The 20,903-nt window shown below is 40.8% G+C and overlaps 1 protein-coding gene across 5 annotated transcripts in view; it reads right to left on the bottom strand.

The window, feature by feature from the left end:
- Positions 1-8,355: 8,355 nt before the first annotated feature.
- nlgn1 (neuroligin 1) overlaps positions 8,356-20,903 on the bottom strand; it is a 307,133-nt gene continuing 294,585 nt past the window's right edge. For 4 of the 5 annotated variants that reach the window (XM_017717826.2, XM_017717825.2, XM_017717827.2 and 1 more), the window contains 3 exons: positions 17,338-17,550; positions 14,150-14,939; positions 8,356-12,552 (listed from right to left, as the gene is read on the bottom strand). In XM_017717826.2, coding sequence (XP_017573315.1) covers positions 11,718-12,552; positions 14,150-14,939; positions 17,338-17,550 — 1,838 coding nt within the window. In that variant the 3' untranslated portion in view covers positions 8,356-11,717. The remainder of the gene's footprint in view (positions 12,553-14,149; positions 14,940-17,337; positions 17,551-20,903) is intronic. The other variant, XR_005131524.1, reaches the window with a different exon arrangement.

Here is a 20,903-nt window from a genome sequence, read left to right as displayed (position 1 = left end):
GTCACTTTTTACAGAACTGACTCTGTGTTTTTCTTTCCTTTCTCTCCCGAGCTGATCAGCTGCCCATATTGTGCGTCTGATGCTGTTGCCTCTTCTGCCTTGATTGGTGCCGCTGCTCACCAGCCTTCTGGACCGGTTTGACCACCACTGAGCTTCTTGCTTTACAGCACTGTGCAGTCCTCACCCTCAGATCTTTCTTTCCCACTTTACTATAATACTTCATACTAATAATGTTTGCTATCCAGTGTCAACAATAGGAGGATGGGTTCACCTTCTGAGTCTTGGTTCCTCTCAAGGTTTCTTCCTCTTTTAGGGAGTTTTTCCTTGCCACCGTCACCGCTGGCTTGATCATGGGGGCTCGGACCCGGATTTTCTTTTCTTCTCTTTTCTCTCTGTAATACTGATAAAATACTGTAAAGCTGCTTTGTGACAACATCTGTTGTAAAAAGCGCTATATAAATAAATTTTGCTTGCTTGCTTGCTGGATGAGTCTGTGTTTGGAGGTTGCCAGGAGAACGGTACTTTTCTGACTGCATTGTGCCAAGTGTAAAGTTTGGTGGAGGTGGAATTATGGTGTGGGGCTGTTTTTCAGGAGTTGGGCTCAGCTCCTTAGTTCCAGTGAAAAGAACAATTAATGCTTCAGCACCAAGTGATTTTGGACCATTTCAAGCTGCCAACTTTGTGGGAATAGTTTGGGGACGGCCCCTTCCTGTTTGAACATGACTGAGCACCAGTGCACAAAGCAATGTCTATAAAGACATGCATGAGCGAGTTTGGTGTGGAAGAACTTGACTGGCCTGCACAGATTCCTGACCTCAACCTGACAGAATACCTTTGGGATGAATTAGAGTGGAGACTGTGAGCCAGGCCTTCTCGTTCAACATGAGTGTCTGACCTCACAAATGCGCTTCTGGAAGAATGGTCAAAAATTCAATGGCTCAAACTGCAGGCCTAGCTCTGCTAGTCACGGTTCTACACTGATATAATGTAGTATCGTTAACCACAAACTTACAGATCATATTAACCATTGGCACTTACATAAGTACTCTTACCATTTAAATATCTAAATTTAGTTGGGCTTTTTTTACTTTTTCGATAAGCATGACAGGGCTTGTTCAAACCATGGAGGAAACAAAACCTCAAACAAGTTAAAATTATGATATTTTTTTATGATATTATAAATGTGCATGTAGTTGTCTTATCAGCAGTACTGGACAAGTTACTTGAAGTTCTCAGCAGCCTTGCATGGTGGAATGCACAAACCTTCAGTTCTGCTTCGGCATCATAAAATATGCCACTGTGCTAATGGAATAATTACCCTTTCAAAACACTGCCTATTCAAAAACACTGCTTACATACAGAGCATTTATCTGAGCCTAAAAATGCTTGAGGATAAGAAATAAACAGTGCAGGCAGTTGAGAAACTGGCTATCAAAAGTGACCTGTTTGGTGGTCCCAAACATTCTGTAATGGGTGCATGACCCTAAAACTTAACTAAAATGACTGTTTCTCCTCAACAGTCTTAAAACTTGGGCAAAAACACTCCTTATCATTAGCAGAAATAACCAGACTACATTTGTGATTTATCTTTAATTGCTGCCAAGAAATATATATAGTTTTACTCCACTGAACTTTTTCACCTAGAAAAAATTTAATCAATGATACAGGAAAACCCCCTCATCCATTCTTCAACATGCCAGGAATCGCATAATGAAAAGCATGAACAGTAAACTGACTCAACCTCTCACTAAAGATCTCATCCGATGTCAGGGGGGGGGCAATTATGAAGGTTAACATATTTATAGCAAGTCAAAAATCAATTTCTTCTCCTTTTTTAACTAGAATCACTGGACATCAATTACTGGGTTTAGGCAGAAATCTGAGGTCCATTAAAAATATTATGTATACACTGTTGTCCATAATGAGAGCCAACAAACAGGGGTTTCTATAAAAGATAATATACTAAAAAAAAAACCAACTGAAAATTCATACGATACCTAATGAAACATTTTGCCATCTCCAATACATTTCATGGTCTTTAACTGCTAATTCTGAGACATAATATGGACACAATTGTGAGATTCTATTAATGCTACATATAAAGACTAGAAAGGTTTTTTTAATAGGATAATAGCTCATAAGGGGACTTTTATACTAAATTATATACAATACCTTCAAACGTTTGGTTGAAAATCTATTCTTACATACACATGTATATATGTATATACACTGTATTTCCAAAAGTATTCACTCACCCATTCAAATCATTGAATTCAGGTGTTCCAATAACTTCCATGGCCACAGGCGTATAAAACCAAGCACCTAGGCCTGCAGACTGCTTCTACAAACATTTGTGAAAGAATTGGTCGCTCTCAGGAGCTCAGTGAATTCCAGTGTGGTACTGTGATTGGAGGCCACCTGGGCAACAAGTCCAGTTGTGAAATTTCCTCGCTACTTAATATTCCAGTCAACTGTCAGTGGTATTATAACAAAGTGGAAGTGATTGGGAATGACAGCAACTGAGCCACGAAGTGGTCGTCCACGTAAAATGACAGAGCAGGGTCAGCAGATTGTTGCACAGAGGTCACCAACTTTCTGCAGAGTCAATTATTACAGACCTCCAAACTTCATATGGCCTTCAGATTACCTCAAGAACAGCATAGAAAGCTTCATGGAATGGGTTTCCATGGCTAAGAAGCTGCCTCCAAGCCTCTCATCACCAGCGCAATGCAAAGTGTCGAATGCAGTGGTGTAAAGCGCCACAACTGGACTAGAGCAGTGGAGACGTGTTCTCTTGAGTGACCAATCATGCTTCTCCATCTGGTAATCCAATAGAAGAGTCTGGGTTTGGCGGTTGCCAGGAGAACAGTACTTGTCTGACTGCATTGTGCCAAATGTTTGGTACAGGGGGGATTATGATGTGGGGTTGTTTTTTAGGAGTTGGGCTCGTTCCAATGAAAGGAACTCTTAATGCTTCAGCACCAAGAGATTTTGGACAATTTCATGCTCCCAACTTTGTGGGAACAGTTTGGGGACGATCCCTTCCTGTTCCAACATGACTGTGCACCAGTGCACAAAGCAAGGTCCATAAAGACATGGATGAGCCAGATTGGTGTGGAAGAACTTGACTGGCCTGCACAGAGTCCTGACCTCAACCTGACAGAACACCTTTGGGATGAATTAGAGTGGAGACTCTGAGCCAGGCCTTCTCATCCAACATGAGTGTCTGACCTCACAAATGCGCTTCTGGAAGAATGGTCAAAAATTCCTATAAACACACTCCTATATATATATTATATACAGTGGGTTGCAAAAGTATTCAGCCCCCTTGAACTTTTCAACCTTTTGCCACATTTCAGGCTTCAAACATAAAGATATGAAATTGTAATTTTTTGTGAAGAATCAACAACAAGTGGGACACAATTGTGAAGTGGAACGAAATTTATTGGATATTTTAAACTTTTTTTAGAAATAAAAAACTGAAAAGTGGGGCGTGCAATATTATTCGGCCCCTTTACTTTCAGTGCAGCAAACTCACTCCAGAAGTTCAGTGAGGATCTCTGAATGATCCAATGTTGACCTAAATGACTGATGATGATAAATAGAATCCACCTGTGTGTAATCAAGTCTCCGTATAAATGCACCTGCTCTGTGATAGTCTCAGAGTTCTGTTTAAAGCGCAGAGAGCATCATGAAGACCAAGGAACACACCAGGCAGGTCCGAGATACTGTTGTGGAGAGGTTTAAAGCCAGATTTGGATAGAAAAAGATTTCCCAAGCTTTAAACATCTCAAGGAGCACTGTGCAAGCGATCATATTGAAATGGAAGGAGCATCAGACCACTGCAAATCTACCAAGACCCGGCCGTCCCTCTAAACTTTCAGCTCAAACAAGGAGAAGACTGATCATAGATGCAGCCAAGAGGCCCATGATCACTCTGGATGAACTGCAGAGATCTACAGCTGAGGTGGGAGACTTTGTCCATAGGACAACGATCAGTGGTACACTGCACAAATCTGGGCTTTATGGAAGAGTGGCAAGAAAAAGCCATTTCTCAAAGATATCCATAAAAAGTCTCATTTAATGTTTGCCACAAGCCACCTGGGAGACACACCAAACATGTGGAAGAAGGTGCTCTGGTCAGATGAAACCAAAATCGAACTTATGTTTGGCGTAAAAGCAATACAGCTCATCACCCTGAACACACCATCCCCACTGTCAAACATGGTGGTGGCAGCATCATGGTTTGGGCCTGCTTTTCTTCAGCAGGGACAGGGAAGATGGTTAATATTGATGGGAAGATGGATGGAGCCAAATACAGGACCATTCTGGAAGAAAACCTGTTGGAGTCTGCAAAAGACCTGAGACTGGGACGGAGATTTATCTTCCAACAAGACAATGATCCAAAACATAAAGCAACATCTACAATGGAATGGTTCACAAATAAACGTATCCAGGTGTTAGAATGGCCAAGTCAAAGTCCAGACCTGAATCCAATCGAGAATCTGTGGAAAGAGCTGAAAACTGCTGTTCACAAACGCTCTCCATCCAACTTCACTGAGCTCGAGCTGTTTTGCAAGGAAGAATGGGCAAAAATTTCAGTCTCTCGATGTGCAAGACTGACAGAGACGTACCCCAAGCCACTTGCAGCTGTAATCACAGCAAAAGGTGGCGCTACAAAGTATTAAAGCAAGGGGGCTGAATAATATTGCACGCCCCACTTTTCAGTTTTTTATTTCTAAAAAAAGTTTAAAATATCCAACAAATTTCGTTCCACTTCACGATTGTGTCCCACTTGTTGTTGACTCTTCACAAAAAATGTCAATTTCATATCTTTATGTTTGAAGCCTGAAATGTGGCAAAAGGTTGAAAAGTTCAAGGGGGCTGAATACTTTTGCAACCCACTGTATATATATAGGAGTGTATATATATAATTCTGTACTATTTCATTCTATACTAACAAGCCTTGTTGTCCAAAACTGCTTTGATGATTAAGGCAATTCTAATGCCCTAATGCCAACACCCGCCACACACCCATAGCTGAATTCATATTACAAAAGACCAAATAATATGAACTCAGAAAAGGCATCAGCTCCAGTTTGTTGCTTTAAGCAATTACATTTAAAAATCATCCAATTTTCAGCAAAACAGAAGAAGCAGCTGCAGTTAATACTAGCAAATCAATAGTTATGTGAAAAGAAGAAATAAGATCACATTTTAACTCGTGCTTTATTGTGTCCAGCAGATGTCTTGAACTGGGAAGAGGTCTCCTGCAGCCTTTTCAAGTGAAAACATTAGATACCTAAAGCAATGTTTCAGTAAAAAAATAAAAATAAAAATTTGAATCACCCACATTTCCACTTATCAGCTGATCAGCTGGGACACAATTTAATGTCCAAATACATCTTCGCTAGTTTAGCACTGGAGCTACAAGGCTGACATTCAGGGCTGTAACTAGGATCAAAATTATGCAGAAATGTGACCAACATCATAGTGAATAACTGCCATTCAGTTGCCTTGTTTAACTTTATTTTATCATTTAACTTAAAAAAAAACTTAAAACCAACACTAAATCAATTTCACATTGATTTTTTTATTTCTCTCTCTCTCTTTCTGTCTATCTTTGCTCATTTCTTTGGCATTTCTGATCTCACTGATTATCGAAAAAGCAAAGATTAAACAGAACTTCCGCTGTAAAAGACAAAGACAGCTACTCATACAGTTAATAAGACAAAATACAGTCTAAAGTACCTGCTTAGTCCTTAATGAAGTTATATGATGCTATTCCATCATCATGCTAAGTGTAGTAGGACATGAGTAGGTCACTTTAATTCCTGATCTAATCACTAATACAGCCAATTACGGAGCCTAAACTGAGCAGCTACTGGAGCTGGACTAAAGCAGCTTATTCGCCCAGCAAACATTACGAGCAGTCCAAGCAAAAAATTTAACACAGGGTTTGCATTTTACAATCCTAATGTGCTAATATCTTAGTTAGCTAAACTCTCAGCTACATAGCGATGTAAGGTGTTAGCTTATAGCATGTGTGCTGCACACCTTAACATCCCCAGAAGTCAAAGTAACTCTGGTTCTCTGGGCTGTAGCATCTTGTACAGAGACAAACAGAGCAGGCAGTTCAGTCTATGGCCGAGTGAGAGCTGTTCTGAGGAGAATCAGTCACGTATTTTTGAGTGATTTCATCGCTATTTTCCATGCTGAACGCTAGTCACGAACATACTGCTAACATAGCTACAGAAGTAACAGCAAACAGCTGGCATTGCTAAGTGGCAGCTGGACGGTTAAGGAAAATAAATCAGAGCCTGGCAGATTTTGATTGGCCATTTAAGCAATAGAACATAGAGTGAGTGTGTTATTGTGAAATTACATCAGTGCTGTGATCTGGTCACCGAAGATATTAGTGATAACACACTCTCTTTCGGGTTCTACTGCTTCAATACAACAGTTAAATAAATACAATAAGAAATGAATAAACTGGGCCATGAACACGAATCATGAACATGAATCAGACTACACGTTTGACAAATGGTATTGGGTCCAGTTCTGGCTGATTCCAGGTTGTTTAGCTGTTCTTCTGTCACAGCTGCCGACCGAAAAGCTGCTCGGTGCGATGACAGTTCGCCAAACGTGTAGTCTCATCTTCCGAGTCTGACCAAATCGGCTGTCAGTCAAATGTGATCTTAAAAGTGTCCATTTTCTGTTTGTTGCAAAGTGAGAAGTATACATTGAAATGGCTTGAGCGTCTCCTACAGCTGTTAAAGTCGTTGCTTAGTAACGGTGTCTCAGCAGCGTGATAGAGTGTTCTTGAAAAACCCCTGACGTTATGGTGAAATAACAGCAGTTAGAGCTCTGCTCAACCAATCAGCTTGCGTGGCCCAAACTGTTGTATAAAATACAGTAACAGCTCTCAGAGACAACAAATCAAATTTTACTAAATTTTATCATTAAAACTGATGCATAATAAATATTGTGTGACACCATGACTGCTGCCATGAGCGGATGGTGCTGTTTCTACATTTAATCTCATGAATGGAGAAAAGTGAAAACAAAAAAAATCTTCTGAAACTAATGAGTTCCAGACCTCAGTGTCCTCATAGCTAGTTATGGCCATGCTCACATTGCTAACACTAGAAGTCACAACCTGCTCTAAGCACATCTGGGTCTTCAATAAGGACACATTATGACTTACTTAGAACTAAAAATATAAACAAATATAATAAACATGTAGCTGAATGCTGGGGGCAGCCATCATAGACAACACGTGCTGTCCAGCATTCATGTCATGCAAGCACATGGACACTACAGTGTATGCTAGTTTGTTTGTTTGTTTGTTTTTTATATCTGTTAATCGTCACACTTAAAAATAAGCAATGCAATACACCAACCACCTTTTTTGTTCCCCAGAGAACCTTGTTTAATGAAATTTGTGAGTTCTTTACATAATGCCAAAGTTCTTTCCAATTTAAGGGTTCTTCCTAGAAACTTTTCAGTATGTGGAAGCTCTTTGTTTTTAAAACTTTAAAAAGGCTGTTCTAGTCCACACATTACATTAATAAACATGGTTCTGAAAAAAAGAAAATAACATCCCTGAAAGGTTTTTTTGGGAGCCAAAAGTGGTAAAATACAATACAAGAACGAGACGCGGAACTCACTTAAGTTGATGTCTAAAGTTGTCCACAGTTTTCAGCTACACAATACGGTTTGGTTGATTTTTATAGTTTGCAGTAAGTCAAGCTTTGAGGATGTATTTATGAGAAAGCTTTGGTAAGACTAGTGTTCGCAGTAAAAGCCTTGTAGCTCCAAGGCCAGTTATACTGTTTTCTAAACCACAATCAATGTCTGCACAGTCCTAATGAAGACTTGAATGTGGTTTGAGCGAGTTGGGAGACGTTCTAAAAGTGTATTTATGTAAAAAGATTCGTGTTAGTCCAACAGCTCTGCTTTAAAACTTAAAAAGCAAAATTTGGATGCCAAATATATCTTGGCTGATTTAATATATCTGGGGTAAGTGAAACACTGTCATACTAGAATTTTTTCTTTACTAGAACAATTTCTTTAATTATATCCTTGTGTTATGATACAGTGGCCACAGAAGTCTTACAGGGTTAGCTAATGCAGATGGGCAGATAGGAATAAGTAAGCTACTGCAAGATCAGTTCAGAATTCTGACAGGATGTTCTGAGGCCAAGGAAATATGGGTTTGACAGAGCTCCCATGACACTCTGGCAGTATAAAATGACTGACAGACTGATTCTGTTTTTGTGTAGGTACAGGACTCACTAGATGCTGTACAATGTTCACAAACCCAGGGTAAATAAAGAGTTGCAGTGATTTCAATTCAGCTTAATAAAATCATTTATTGTGCTCCAGAAGAGTAAATCCTATTTAACCAGAAATAAAGACAAAATGACAAATAATCTACATTACAACTCCCCTCTGATATGGTCTCTATGAACAGGCATTTTTGATCATCCCTTTGAAGCTGAGACAGAAGAAGAAGAAAAAAAAATAAAAATAAAAAAGGAAACAGATTTATGTGGTTTGGTTACTGTTTATAAATGGCACTCAATATTGTATTACATTCAGTCATGAGGCTTCGTCCTGTTGCTTATGTGTGTGTGGGACTTCAGGAGTTCAGGAAACGCTTCAGGAGTCCTCTGCGGTTACAGATGTATCCCAGCTCTCACCTTGGCCCTACATGCAAATGCACGGGAAGAATCCTCAAAGCGGCCCCTTGTGTGAACGGCTCATTAAATTTTAACACTGTTGAAAAGGAGCCTCATTTGGAATGAGGGCTCAGGGCAGGGCTGCTTTGCATATTCATACCTGTATTGATTGAGTGAGGGGGGATATGCTGAAGGATTTTAGTTAATGGTATGGCGTTTGGGGGGAAGAGGGCTTATTCTGCGCTGTATTTACCGTCCTGCTACACAGGGCCAGCACGGAGCCGAGCAGCCCCAGGGAGGCCGTGTTCTAGGCAGGAACATCTTGTTTGGGACTCGCAGAATGTCACAGGTCGCCGGGGCGGTGAGAGAGCTGCATAATTCTTTCCTTTTTCTTTGTCCTTTTCTCTTTTCCTCTCCCACTTGCCTCTCGCCGGCGCTGCACTGTGTCATGGCAACTTTCTCAAACAGATCCTGTCTGTCTGAACTTCTCAGCTTACAAGCTGTTTAATTAAAGGTCTACTCCAGTGTTTTTCAACCTAAATCTCTATCTGCTGCCTCTGTAGCATTGGGATGTTTACAATGGACCATAATCATAAAACCTGTTGACTAAAATACACGTATAATAGAAGCAAATGGGGAGATGCCGAAAGTGTTGTTCAATTCAATGGGTTTCTGTTTTTTTTTTTTTTTTTACTGATACAAAGGAAAATATATCACTTGTATGTTAGTTACATATCATAATCAAAAATATGCTACAGATTCAGCAGATTCAGCTGGAATATTCCTTTTATTTCTCCTCGTTGGAGCTGTCTTAGTCATACGTCTGAAGTTTCAAATGAATTGTGCATGACCATGAGTGATGCCTTCGGCCAGCCATGCAGCCAGGTGTGATGGTCCGTACAAAGCACAAGGATTAGCAAGGAAAAGAGAGCATTTTTGTCTCTAGCCATACAAAGTCTGTTCAACTTGCTGGGGGAAGTAAAGCCTAAATTCTAACGCACTTTGAAACTCAAGCTGTTGATAAACCCAAATCTTGTCTGTGTTTGACAGGTTCCTTCTCTGCGGGGTGATAACATGTTTGCATTTGGTGAGGAGGCTGAAAAAGGGACAAAATGAATAGAGATAGAAAGAGAAATGGCCAAATGGCTAGTTTTGTGCAGCAATGACCATAGCAGGGACAAAAACGAACGTCTAAATGATACAAATGCCAATTTACATAGACTTGCAAGAGGGCCATGACTAGTACTGTGGATGCAGATGGGGGCTGCTTTACTAGTATAGCTTGCTTGGAAATGGTAAGGGCTTCCCTCTTCCTTAAACTGCCACCTCTGCACCTGCTGCAATCTGATGCGGAGGAGTAGGATGAGAGGGCCTCCGAATCCACACTATCAGCAGATAGCCTCCCTGCAACAGGCAGAAATTTATAAGCATTCGTCTTTAAGCAGGGCTACAGCATGGACTTAATAAAGGGCACAAGCAAAAAAAACAAAATATAAAAATCAACGCAACCAATCGTACCAGAGTGCTAAAGTTATGCAGAACGATTCCCAGCAACATGTCTTCGTTTCTTCCTAGCCCCGGGGCATCAGTTATGCAGGGGGGACTTCTTGATAAGTTAGACAAAGAAATGAATGAAAATTAAACCACGCAGGTTGTTTTGTAAGGTAAAAGTGGTCCTTGCCTATAAGCCAGAGATGAGAAGAAAAAAACCCAAACAAAACAGATAAACATAAAAAACAATGTAGAATAGCTGAGAACAAAATGAGCAAATTAAAAAGAGTACAATGAATGTCCCACACATGGGATCTCAAACAGCAAGTGATTCACCACTATTAAAAAGATTTACCAACACACATTGTACAAAACTAGTCCTTATAACCAGGTTCACTCAAGCTATTTGTGAATGCACTCTATTTAGCATATACCCATCCCTTTCCCTTCCCCACATCCAATCAGGACCCGCCGCCTTCGCTTTTGTCACTGTATTCCAATTTCGGTAGGTTTGTGGGCCATTCAGAGCAGTTTTCCTCAAACAAATCCAATGGGGATGAAAATTCTTCTTCTTTTTTTTTTTTTTAATAATGACTTAATCAGCAGAACAGCCACCAAGCAGATAAATTGTCATGCGCTTCGTGCTAAAAATATCCAGCTTCCCTTTTTTATTTGTCCGCCAGTTCTCCAAATAGACAGCACTTGTGTGATGAAGCTGTATCTGCCAGAAAAAACAGTGAACTTCCCACTCGCTATATGACCTGCTGGCAGATTTTTCCAGTACTGACACCCTGCAGTCAGGGCTTAAACAGCATTGGTGCTTTGTGTACATATCTAGATATGTAAATAGATTCTATACAATAAAATTGTTCCCAAAAAATAAACTGACAAAAAGATTCCAAGACATTTGGTGAATGTCTCTATTGTGCATATTTTCGAGGAGTTCTTGGCCTCCTCTTTTTCTCCGTTCATGTTTTATTCCGTATCTTACAATGCCTCCATCCTTAGGAGAACACATGCCTAAATTAGGTAAGCAGCATCTCCTCTCTGCTCTAGAGAGAGTAATCTACAATCCGATGCCTCAGGAAAACAATATGCTTTCTTTCATTTACAAAGGGGCCTCCCACACACCATCTCCACCGCTGCTGCTGCTGTTTCCTCCCTGGGTAACTGAATCAAGCCATCGTTCCAAGCAACCTGGAGTGATAACTGTTTGCCAGGAAATGGGCCTGGCTTCGTCACAACAGCAGGACTAAAAAGAAAAAAAAGACATCCATCTCTGTTTTTCATTAGATTTGAAATGTTTCCCACATTTTCTCATTTCCTTTTTTTCTAATAGAAAATGATAGTTTTCCTCCCAGGGAGCTCAAAAAAACCCTGTGCCATATTCCACATGTTCCTCGAAACAGCAAGCGCACACATATTCCCCAAGAAATCCGCGGGCTTGTACGGTATGCCTGTGGGTGAGTGTGTGTATTGTCCAGGTGTGTCTATCTGTGTGTAGTTGGGTGTGCTTGAAAGCGGCGCCACGCACGTATGAGGCTATACTCTGGTGGTAGAATGTGAGTGAGGGTGTGGGTGAGGCAGTGTGTTGTTCTGTCCACTGGGGTAGCTGTTGAAGGGGTGCAGTGAGCTGAGACCGGGCATGCTGTTGGGGATCATGGTGATGGTGTTGGGGGTCATGAGTGGGATGTCATCAGGTGAGCGGCGCATGGCCAACGTGTAGTCGGGCGGGCAGGCAGTCCTGAGGACCACCTCATGCGGGTGCATGGCCTCACGACACTCTCGCTCAAGTCCGCTGTGCTTCATCTGCAGGGACATGATCTCCTCCTCTTGCGTGTGGGGCAGCTCGTTGGCCGTGGTGCGCTGTGGGCTGCAGCGCCGGTGCACCTCATGTCGCCGCTTGTCCTTCTTGTAGTAAAGCGCGGCAAAGGCCAGGATGTTGAGAAAGAGCAGTGAGGCACCCACGGCGATGGTCACGCTCAGCTCTGTAGAGTAATCCCGCTGGTCCACCAGGAAGGGCTGGTTTTGGTTCTGGTTCTGGCTGTCCTGTGTTTCAGTAGGGAAGGGCGTGGGGAAGGGACGCTTGGTGTTGGCTGGAATCTTCTTGGGGGCACGTGGTGTGACCTCTGCTGGTGGAACCTTGGTGGTGGTGGAGATGATCTGGGTGACCTCGTTGAGGCTATGCAGGTGGGGAACCAGCTCCAGCCACAGGTTGACCTTGTTGGCGCGATAGTGCTCTTTCACTCTGGGCTTGAGGCCAATGTGAAGGTAGAGCTGGTCTTTCTGGTTGTAGCGTGTCCAGGCCACTTCCTCAAAGCGGTTGGGCTTAGTGTGGATAAACTTGGTGTCCTGTGGCACTGGTTGGTTGGGGTCGCTGCAAGGGAAAGGTGACAGATTAGCATCACAATCCCACTGATGTACAAGTCAGTACACTATAAACTACCTTCATCGTAAAAAATGAGTGCATCAATCTTCTTGACATTCCTATGTGTGACTGCAATTCAGTGTTATATATGAAAGTCATTAGTGGTCATACAGTCCCCCTGGGCTTGTGTGGTGTGGCAGAGAAAAGGCCATTCTACTTTATTATTGCCTGAGAAAACAATTACTGACATGGAGACATGCTTAAAGGCACTGAGGAGAGACTGTTAATATTCCCTCTCCGTGAACATCACAATCTCCTGACAAACTGCCATTCCTTCTTAATCAAGAGGAAAAAGTCAGAGAACCGAAATGACACATTTGCAAGTAGCACAAACTTGAGGCGACATCCAGGGTGAGATTTTATGAAACCTACTGCAAAGTCAAGTAACCAGTAAATGTATTCCACATCATCACTGTGTCTGTATCTGCAATTACAACATTACACCTAAAACAAACAGTGATACATCACTGTGCAATTATAAAGTCATAAGCAGAACATATCATAAACCTCAGAATCACTGCAAATTGAAACTATACTTGAAGCTTGGTTATGTGCAGTTCTACTGGAAACAGTTCCCTAGTAACAACGTGAAGATTAAGAACAGTAAGAAAAAAATGCATTCATTTAATATCAAACTTTAACATACTTAAACAATTCAGCCAAAAAAACATCAATGTACATTGTATTTACATATGGACTAAAAGAAAGTACCTGAAATGACTTGGAAAAAATCGGGTTCCGCTGACTTACATTAAGAGTAAAGTAGGTTTTTTTTTCCTTCTCCTTTGTTTTAACTGTTTTAGAATATGCTAATGCATATAAACACACAAATACCAATTTTAAGGACCTACAAATTCTATAACACTGTCCATATTATTTAATATGTTCAAACATTAAGCAGACTTTAATTAAATATTAACTGGAAATTAAAAGCACAGAAATATGCTTCATACTACTTTGTATAACACCACACTTCAACAATGAGACATCTGGACCACAGCTCCCAAAAAATTTGAGAAAAAGAAATTCTTGGCTGAATGCTCTGCTGACCACTGTGGTACACTGCTGTCCCTGCTGATGGTGGCAGAATTTTATGCCTCCAATGAAAACAATGGAATATCTGGTTTTCCATCATCCGTCTACCATTAACAGGTAAACGCAGCATAAGGGGAAATGTCTCAAAATGATTTAAAACAGAACCCAACCATGCCTTGGAGAAAAAAATAAGATTAAGAGGAGATCTTACAATATTCTTTTCCTCTGGGAAGCCTATATTGCTGTGACAGGAGAGAGCAGGTGGTGACTGTCAACTAAGCCATCTCCATAAAGTCATACAAATACAAAAGGCATACAAATTTCAAACCATTAAATCCTCAAAAAGTGTTAAATTATCTTAACTGTCTTCACATCATGTCTTACCATATAAAAACAAGCACTAAATATTGGTGCATTATTGGTGTGAGAAATCCTTGGGACCTCGGTCAATTTAACAGTGCAACCAATGTATTAGTCAAACTCAAATAAGTCCTTGTTCTTTATGCCTTACCCAGTTTTGGCAAAGTTGGTCCAGTACGTCATCACTACAGCACTGAGCATCACATCATTCTTGGAAAAGTTGCAGGGGAAGAGCTCGGTGGGTCCAATCATTGGCAAGCCGAAAACATAGGGGATCTCGTCTCCGTGTGCTGCATCTGCCCAGGGTGGCACCTGCTCCGTCTGGCAGTGGTGGTAAAAGGCGTAGAAATAAGTGGGAGATCCAAAGCTGGAGTGTAGGTCTGCCGTGGCCACTGCGGGTGCCACCCACTGGTGATCAGTAAAAAGAGCAAGCAGTGTCTTCCTCCTGGTCTCTGGATTGTGACGGTCAGCCCAGTCGGTGTACATGAACTTAATCGTCTCTCGCAGGATATCCTTGCCCTCAGGGTAGCCATACAGGTCGTCCACAAAACTCGACACGGCGTAGTCAAAGTCATTAGCCTGAACACCGTTCTCATTATCCACGATGAGCTCGACAAACTTCAAGCCCTCGCCCTGGTTGACCCCCAGCATGATGTCATAGTTCAGGAACTCCCCTTGCTCCATGAGGATCTGCGGGTCATCAGGGATGACATCGCCATCAATGACAGGACCAAAGGCGATGTGGTAGCGTGCAGGCTGGATGTCCTGCTCCACAAGCTCCTTGTAGTGCTTCTTCTGTAGACACTCCACCAGGTCCACTGTGTCTTTGAAGTTGCAGCCCACCTTTTTGGCCAGCATGCGGGCGTACTTAGCAGGCTGGAAACTGACAGCCCAGCTGGACAGGGCTGTACCACTCTGGGCAATAGCTCTCTGGAAGAGACCTGTGAAGATACAATGAGATATTGGCAATTATACCCAACCGTGGACATACATAGACATACATGTTATGAGGAAACTCAAAGTTTGAAAAAAAATTGCAAACTGTAAATTTTAAAATCACAAACAGACAAATGTCACGTCACAAATGTAACCACAAATGAGCATGGGCTACGTACCTAAACAAAAACATTTTTTTTCTTTGGTTCTGTACCAAAGCATGCAAAGAATCAAAGGTATGAGTTGATACTGAGCACCACATCTTTGTTATGACAGCATTAATTAACTATAGTTTTTTACTCTTTCAATACAAACAATGACACATTACATTGATTACTGTCAGAAAAGAATATAATAATAATAACTTCATGCAAACAGCTCAAGACAGTGTTTTTGTGTCATTTCGAAGTAAGACATTATATGTTACTATGACAATCTCAAGCATACTCTTTCTTTTGATTAGAGTAACATAAAACAGTCTACTCAAAAAGATCTGGTGACATGGAAGATTATAATTAAATGACATACAAATCAGAACAGTTATTTAACCACTTATTTTTTACATTTTTACTAGTATTATTAACATTATTGACATCCTGTTCTCAATTTGGCTCTGATGCTTCTAATTTATCCAAATAGCCTGAATATTATGCATTACTGACATAAGCATTCCTAAGACTCAGTAACACTTTACTGAAGGGCAGCATTCATAAGGCTACACAACATTTCACCTCAGTTAATGTGCTATGAACTATTTGTTGGAATAAGTTTTTACATATGGTTTCTTTAAGCAATGTAAGGCTTATGTAGGTGGTAGGCTTGTCACAATTATTACATAACTACCTGATTGCAATTTGAGAGAATCACAATTATTTAAGCTCACCACAATTATTTAAGATTATTTAATATATTTCCACATTCGTCAGTTCAGTTGGGAGAAAATAAAACTAAGCAGGAAACACATTCACGAGACAAGTTGTGGGTCTGACAAAAACAACACAAGTCTTTTTACCAGGTACACATTCACAACTTTTAACCGGATGCAATAAGATGTTAAGGGAAATATTAGGGTTTATGTTTGTTAGCTAGATAACACTAACTTTGCATGTATACTTGCAGAACGAGTTTTTCGCTTGCATTTTCACTGCCTCTTACAGTAGAAACGTGTGCCTGTGTGTGCTACAGTGCAGTATGTCATTTTCATGTCAGGTTTTTCACAGCCTTATGAACAGTGCCCTTCCGTAAACTGTTACCTAAGAGCCTATTTATATGAATGAGTTATTACAAAGTCATTTGTAAAATATTATTTTATCATCCTGCTCATAATGATTTACAAGCAGGGAAATAATGAGTTCTGACAATTACTGTCCTTATAATTAAAACAAACTATACATTATTCTTATTAGGCAACGAACGTTTACTTAGCGGTGAAGTGATAGTATGTAATTCTCAGGTCAGTGAGAAGGGCAACTCAAGGTTTGTTTGAATGATGGTGATAATGTCATGGTATGTTTATGTGGAAAGACCTTTGCAGTTCCACCTCCCATGCAAAGAGATAAATGGAATTAATTACACTTTCTATGTCAACAGGTTACTTCTTCAAGAAAAATGCTACTACTGAACGGTGGAAGCGTGCGTGTGAAAAGCATCAGTATGAACTCCACTGAATAAAGATGAGCCAAGAGACCAATTCAAATACATTTTTCATAAGCAACTGGTTTCAGGTCAGACTGATTTGGCCCCTTAAAATGTGTGCTAGTGGAGGGGGAAATGATGAATGATCTGTTCTAATGCAGGAGCAATGAGAAGCCTGTGACTTTGCCCGTAACCTTGATGGCTTGACAATTTTGAATCACGCATGCATTACCAGAGCTATCTGCAATACCAGTGGAAAACGCTGTAGTTATCAAGACCCATAAAGGTAATGGTAGTAGATGGTGAATGAAAGTATAATTGTAGAAACACAGAGTACAACTCTAATGTATGCATTACTATGCAGTACAACAGAAGAAAGAAAACAAAAGGAGACCATGGATGGGTGTTGCTGCCATACACCGCCGTTATTCTGCAACCTAATCCAAACCTGACGACACACAGCAGGGTATTTGGATAAAAGAAAAAGATGAATCAGCCTTTCCCTAGTGACTTCCTTTGTGAAGTTTGGAAGTATGTGGTGTAGTTATCAAGTAGGTTCTGTTAGCACACCTTGAGAGCACAGGAAGGGGGGGGGGGGGGGGGGGGGGGGGGGGGGGGGGGGGCTGAAGAGTCCATGCAAATATATGTAAGAACAAATGCATGTCAAACACACAAGAACACACAAAATCTTAAAACAGGCCTTAAATGTGGCAACAAAGTGGCATGCAAACACCAAAAGGGTCAAAAGTTGCAACCTCTGCATTATACCTTTGGTTGAATTGCTCCAGCGGTTACCTTCAGAATAATGGGACAGAGTGAGGAGGTTCACACAAGAGGCCCCGGCCCCAGATCCAAAAACAGTAATGCGTAAAGGGTCACCGCCAAAGAAGCCGATGTTTTCACTAGTCCAGCGCAATGCTTGGATTAGATCTAGGAGCCCATAGTTCCCTTTGGCCGCCTGGTCTCCTGTGCTTAAAAAACCTGCAGAAGGGAAAGAAAAATAGGTTGAGAACACAAGCACTTGACTTTAAGACCCATACAAAGAAACTGCATTGCAAACGATCTGTTCACCAATAACAACAGGGGTAGAGTAAATGTTCTGGTATTAATCATTCCTCTGTTTTGCTTGAAATTGTTTGGGCACCTGTACAAAAGTAAAACAACCTTGCTCTCCACTTAACATTCGTTAATTGTAGTGATGACAGTTGGCCACCTCTGGAAGGCTGAAGTAACTGCCTATTAATGATTGTTTATAACGTTGAACTCACAATTTACCTGACCTCCCCTGACAAACAGCAAAGAGCCTAATGACACCATTAACCTGAATAACAGCCTCATTTGCACAAGACGTTTGATATTACTGAAAAAATCTGACAAATAATTCAGTGTGTTTTTCTTTGTTGCATGTATTCTTTCCACCTTCTTAAGGTTTTTAATTGGGTGCAAAAAACACTTTTTTTTCTTGATACTCGCCTGAATATGTGTAATTGCCACTAAGCGGTTTCACTAAATACAACATGTATTACTTTTGGCCTGAAATTAGATGGTTTTACACGGAATCCTTGATGAAGGACTGTTAAGAAAGTACCCATTGTTCCATTACATGCCTTTCGTGCCAAAGACTGCACATTTGTACTCACATGTTATCGTTTTCAGTGAAAGATTGTTCGTTCAGTTAACACAGCATCACAGCACCAGTGGATCTTAATAGCTTCATCTACTCCTTTACTTTTACGCATTCATACCATTACCCAGAACAATTGCACATACAGGCAGTACAGAAGATTTTTTCAGCTATGGATGTCTTATATTGCCTCATTTATACATTCTCCTGCTGCTTTGCAAGTGTGGATATAACTGCACTGTAGCCATTCACTAAAGGACGGAGCTGTTCAGGTTCAGTAACAACAACCTTCTCTCCTGGCCTGGCGCAGAGGTATGTAACACAAGTTCCCGTTTGGTTTAATTTAACTTTGTCACCTCAATATTTACCCCTAATGGCACAACACCTTGTATAAGAAGTTTAAAATAGTCTTTTTTCATGAAGGCAGGAATATGATAAATTTGTATTACTGTATTTAGTCCAAACAGCCTAGGCTGTTGTCAAGGCACAGTAATCTTGCTTGTATACATTATTTCAAATAGTTTATAGTTATGCTTGTGTGCTATCTATGTAAGTAACATGTTTACACTGATTTAATGATTAACAAAGACATTTGTGTGTTATCCATTACAGTAAAATATCTACTGATAAATGTTTTCAGGTTTTGTGCTGTGGTACTCTATGTAAAGCAGTACTTCTGTGCAACAGTTACTCAGAATAGGCAATTACTCAAACAGTACTTAGTGTCAGTGGAGATCTGAGACAATTACACCTTTGGGCCTAGCTGATAAAACTGGTTAAAATATGAGGTAAAAATCCACCTCAGAAATAATGCTAACCTCTGCTAGCATCCCCATAGGATTCTAGTAGTTTGCTAGCACTAACCTAATAGCGATTTGTATTAAAGTTTCACAGAGACTTTTTCAGTACACACACATTTTCTAAGCCATGGTCGCGGGGGGTGCTGGAGCCTATCCCAGCAGTCATCGGGCGGAAGGCAGGATACGCCCTGGACAGGTCACCAGTCCATCGCAGGGCAGACAGACGCAAGCACGCACACACACACACCACTAGGGGCAATGTAGCATGTCCAATTGGCATAACTGCATGTTTTTGGACTGTGGGAGGAAACCCATGCAGACACGGGGAGTACATGCAAACTCCACACAGAGAGGACCATGGTCGCCCGGCCAGGGAATCAAACCCAGGCCCTGCCTGCTATGAGGCGACAGCGCTACCCACCGCGCCCTCCATCTCTCATTGTGCAATGAACTCTAATTGTAATTATTACTACCAAACTGCTCCAGTCAACACATGCATACAAAGTTTCTTTTTGTATATAGTAATTAATCTGTAACTACCTGTTCTCCTGTCTTTGTGTTGTGCTGCAATTTCCCCCTGGGATCAATAAAGGAATCTGAATCTGAATCTGAATCAATGCAATAAATAATGTTCTGACCATAAAGTTTGGATGGACGATCAGAAACAGAAGTGTGTTTGCTATATATTTACATATTAAATACTAGGTACCTACCGTACTGTAAAACAGTCCTGCAATTTTTTAAAGTTGTTATTCACCCAGAAATGTATTTGAAGTAAGATTTCTCCATACATAACCCTAACTTTGAACCTCAGTAAGAAAAAGAAATGCTTTTACTCTTTTAGTTTTTATTTTGCAGGTCCTAACTTTGTAGGCCCCCCTGTTTTCTGTAGTTTTGGGCCTGTAAAAGATTAAAAAAACCAACACACACATTTCCACACTGTGTACACACAACCTTTCTAGCACTAGCGACCCTCAGTGCTACACCTTTTTAAATTGAGTTCTCTTTTCATTTTAATTAATCTAGTTTTGTTGTTACATCAAAGGGCTGATCTCCTGGAAGCGGCCGCCATCTACAATCATACGTTTAATTGATTCCATTTAGACAAAGTAGTGTGTAGCACAATCAAAGGGGGCCGGCCACAGGCTTGAAAATGATTAACAATCAGCTGGCAGACAGGCAGGTCGTCAGCCACTGATGCCTGCTGCTCGAAGTTGTGAGCAGATTTGGCCATGTACACAGGCAGGCAGCGACATGCTTTCCACCCTCATACTGACAGGGAAATTCAATCATACAGGACAAAATTAATACATCAAAAAAAAAAAAGAATACAATTTGTGTGCATGCCACACAGGCTTGTGAATAACGAGTGTATGCTGTACACTGGTCAAAAAGCAGATCTGTTAGAGATTCTTTCATTAATGCAGCACACAAGATGTTTTTTTGTTAAAACTGAAAGAAGTAGTGTTACTGTGTCAGTACAAAAAAATACACACTAAAGCATGATGTGTATGCACTGCCACAAGTCACCTTGTAAAGCCTGGTACAGTAATTTAAAAGTCAGAGGTGTTAAGTTCAATTTTGCAGGAGTTTTTTAACTATGTTATATGTCTTTACGCATTAACCTCACATGTCATAAGAAGATCTGGCTCAGAAATGTCTCAAAAGCAAAACTGACCATAAAGATGTGATGACTATAGTAAATAATTGACTTACGTCCTTAGAAGACACATCTTTCACCAAGTTTTTACCATGTTCACTTTGACACTCTTTCAACACACCTGCAATCACCAGATTCATCCGCTCTGGGTCTGAAGTACAACAATGTCACCAAATGTTCTTCCAGTATCTGGCATGCAATTACACATTTCCACCAGAGAGGTCCAAATCCCCAAATGTTACGTAGTGCA

The sequence above is a fragment of the Pygocentrus nattereri genome, chromosome 15, assembly GCF_015220715.1.
Source record: "Pygocentrus nattereri isolate fPygNat1 chromosome 15, fPygNat1.pri, whole genome shotgun sequence".
Lineage (NCBI taxonomy): Eukaryota > Metazoa > Chordata > Actinopteri > Characiformes > Serrasalmidae > Pygocentrus > Pygocentrus nattereri.
This window is presented reverse-complemented; position numbering and strand designations above follow the sequence as displayed.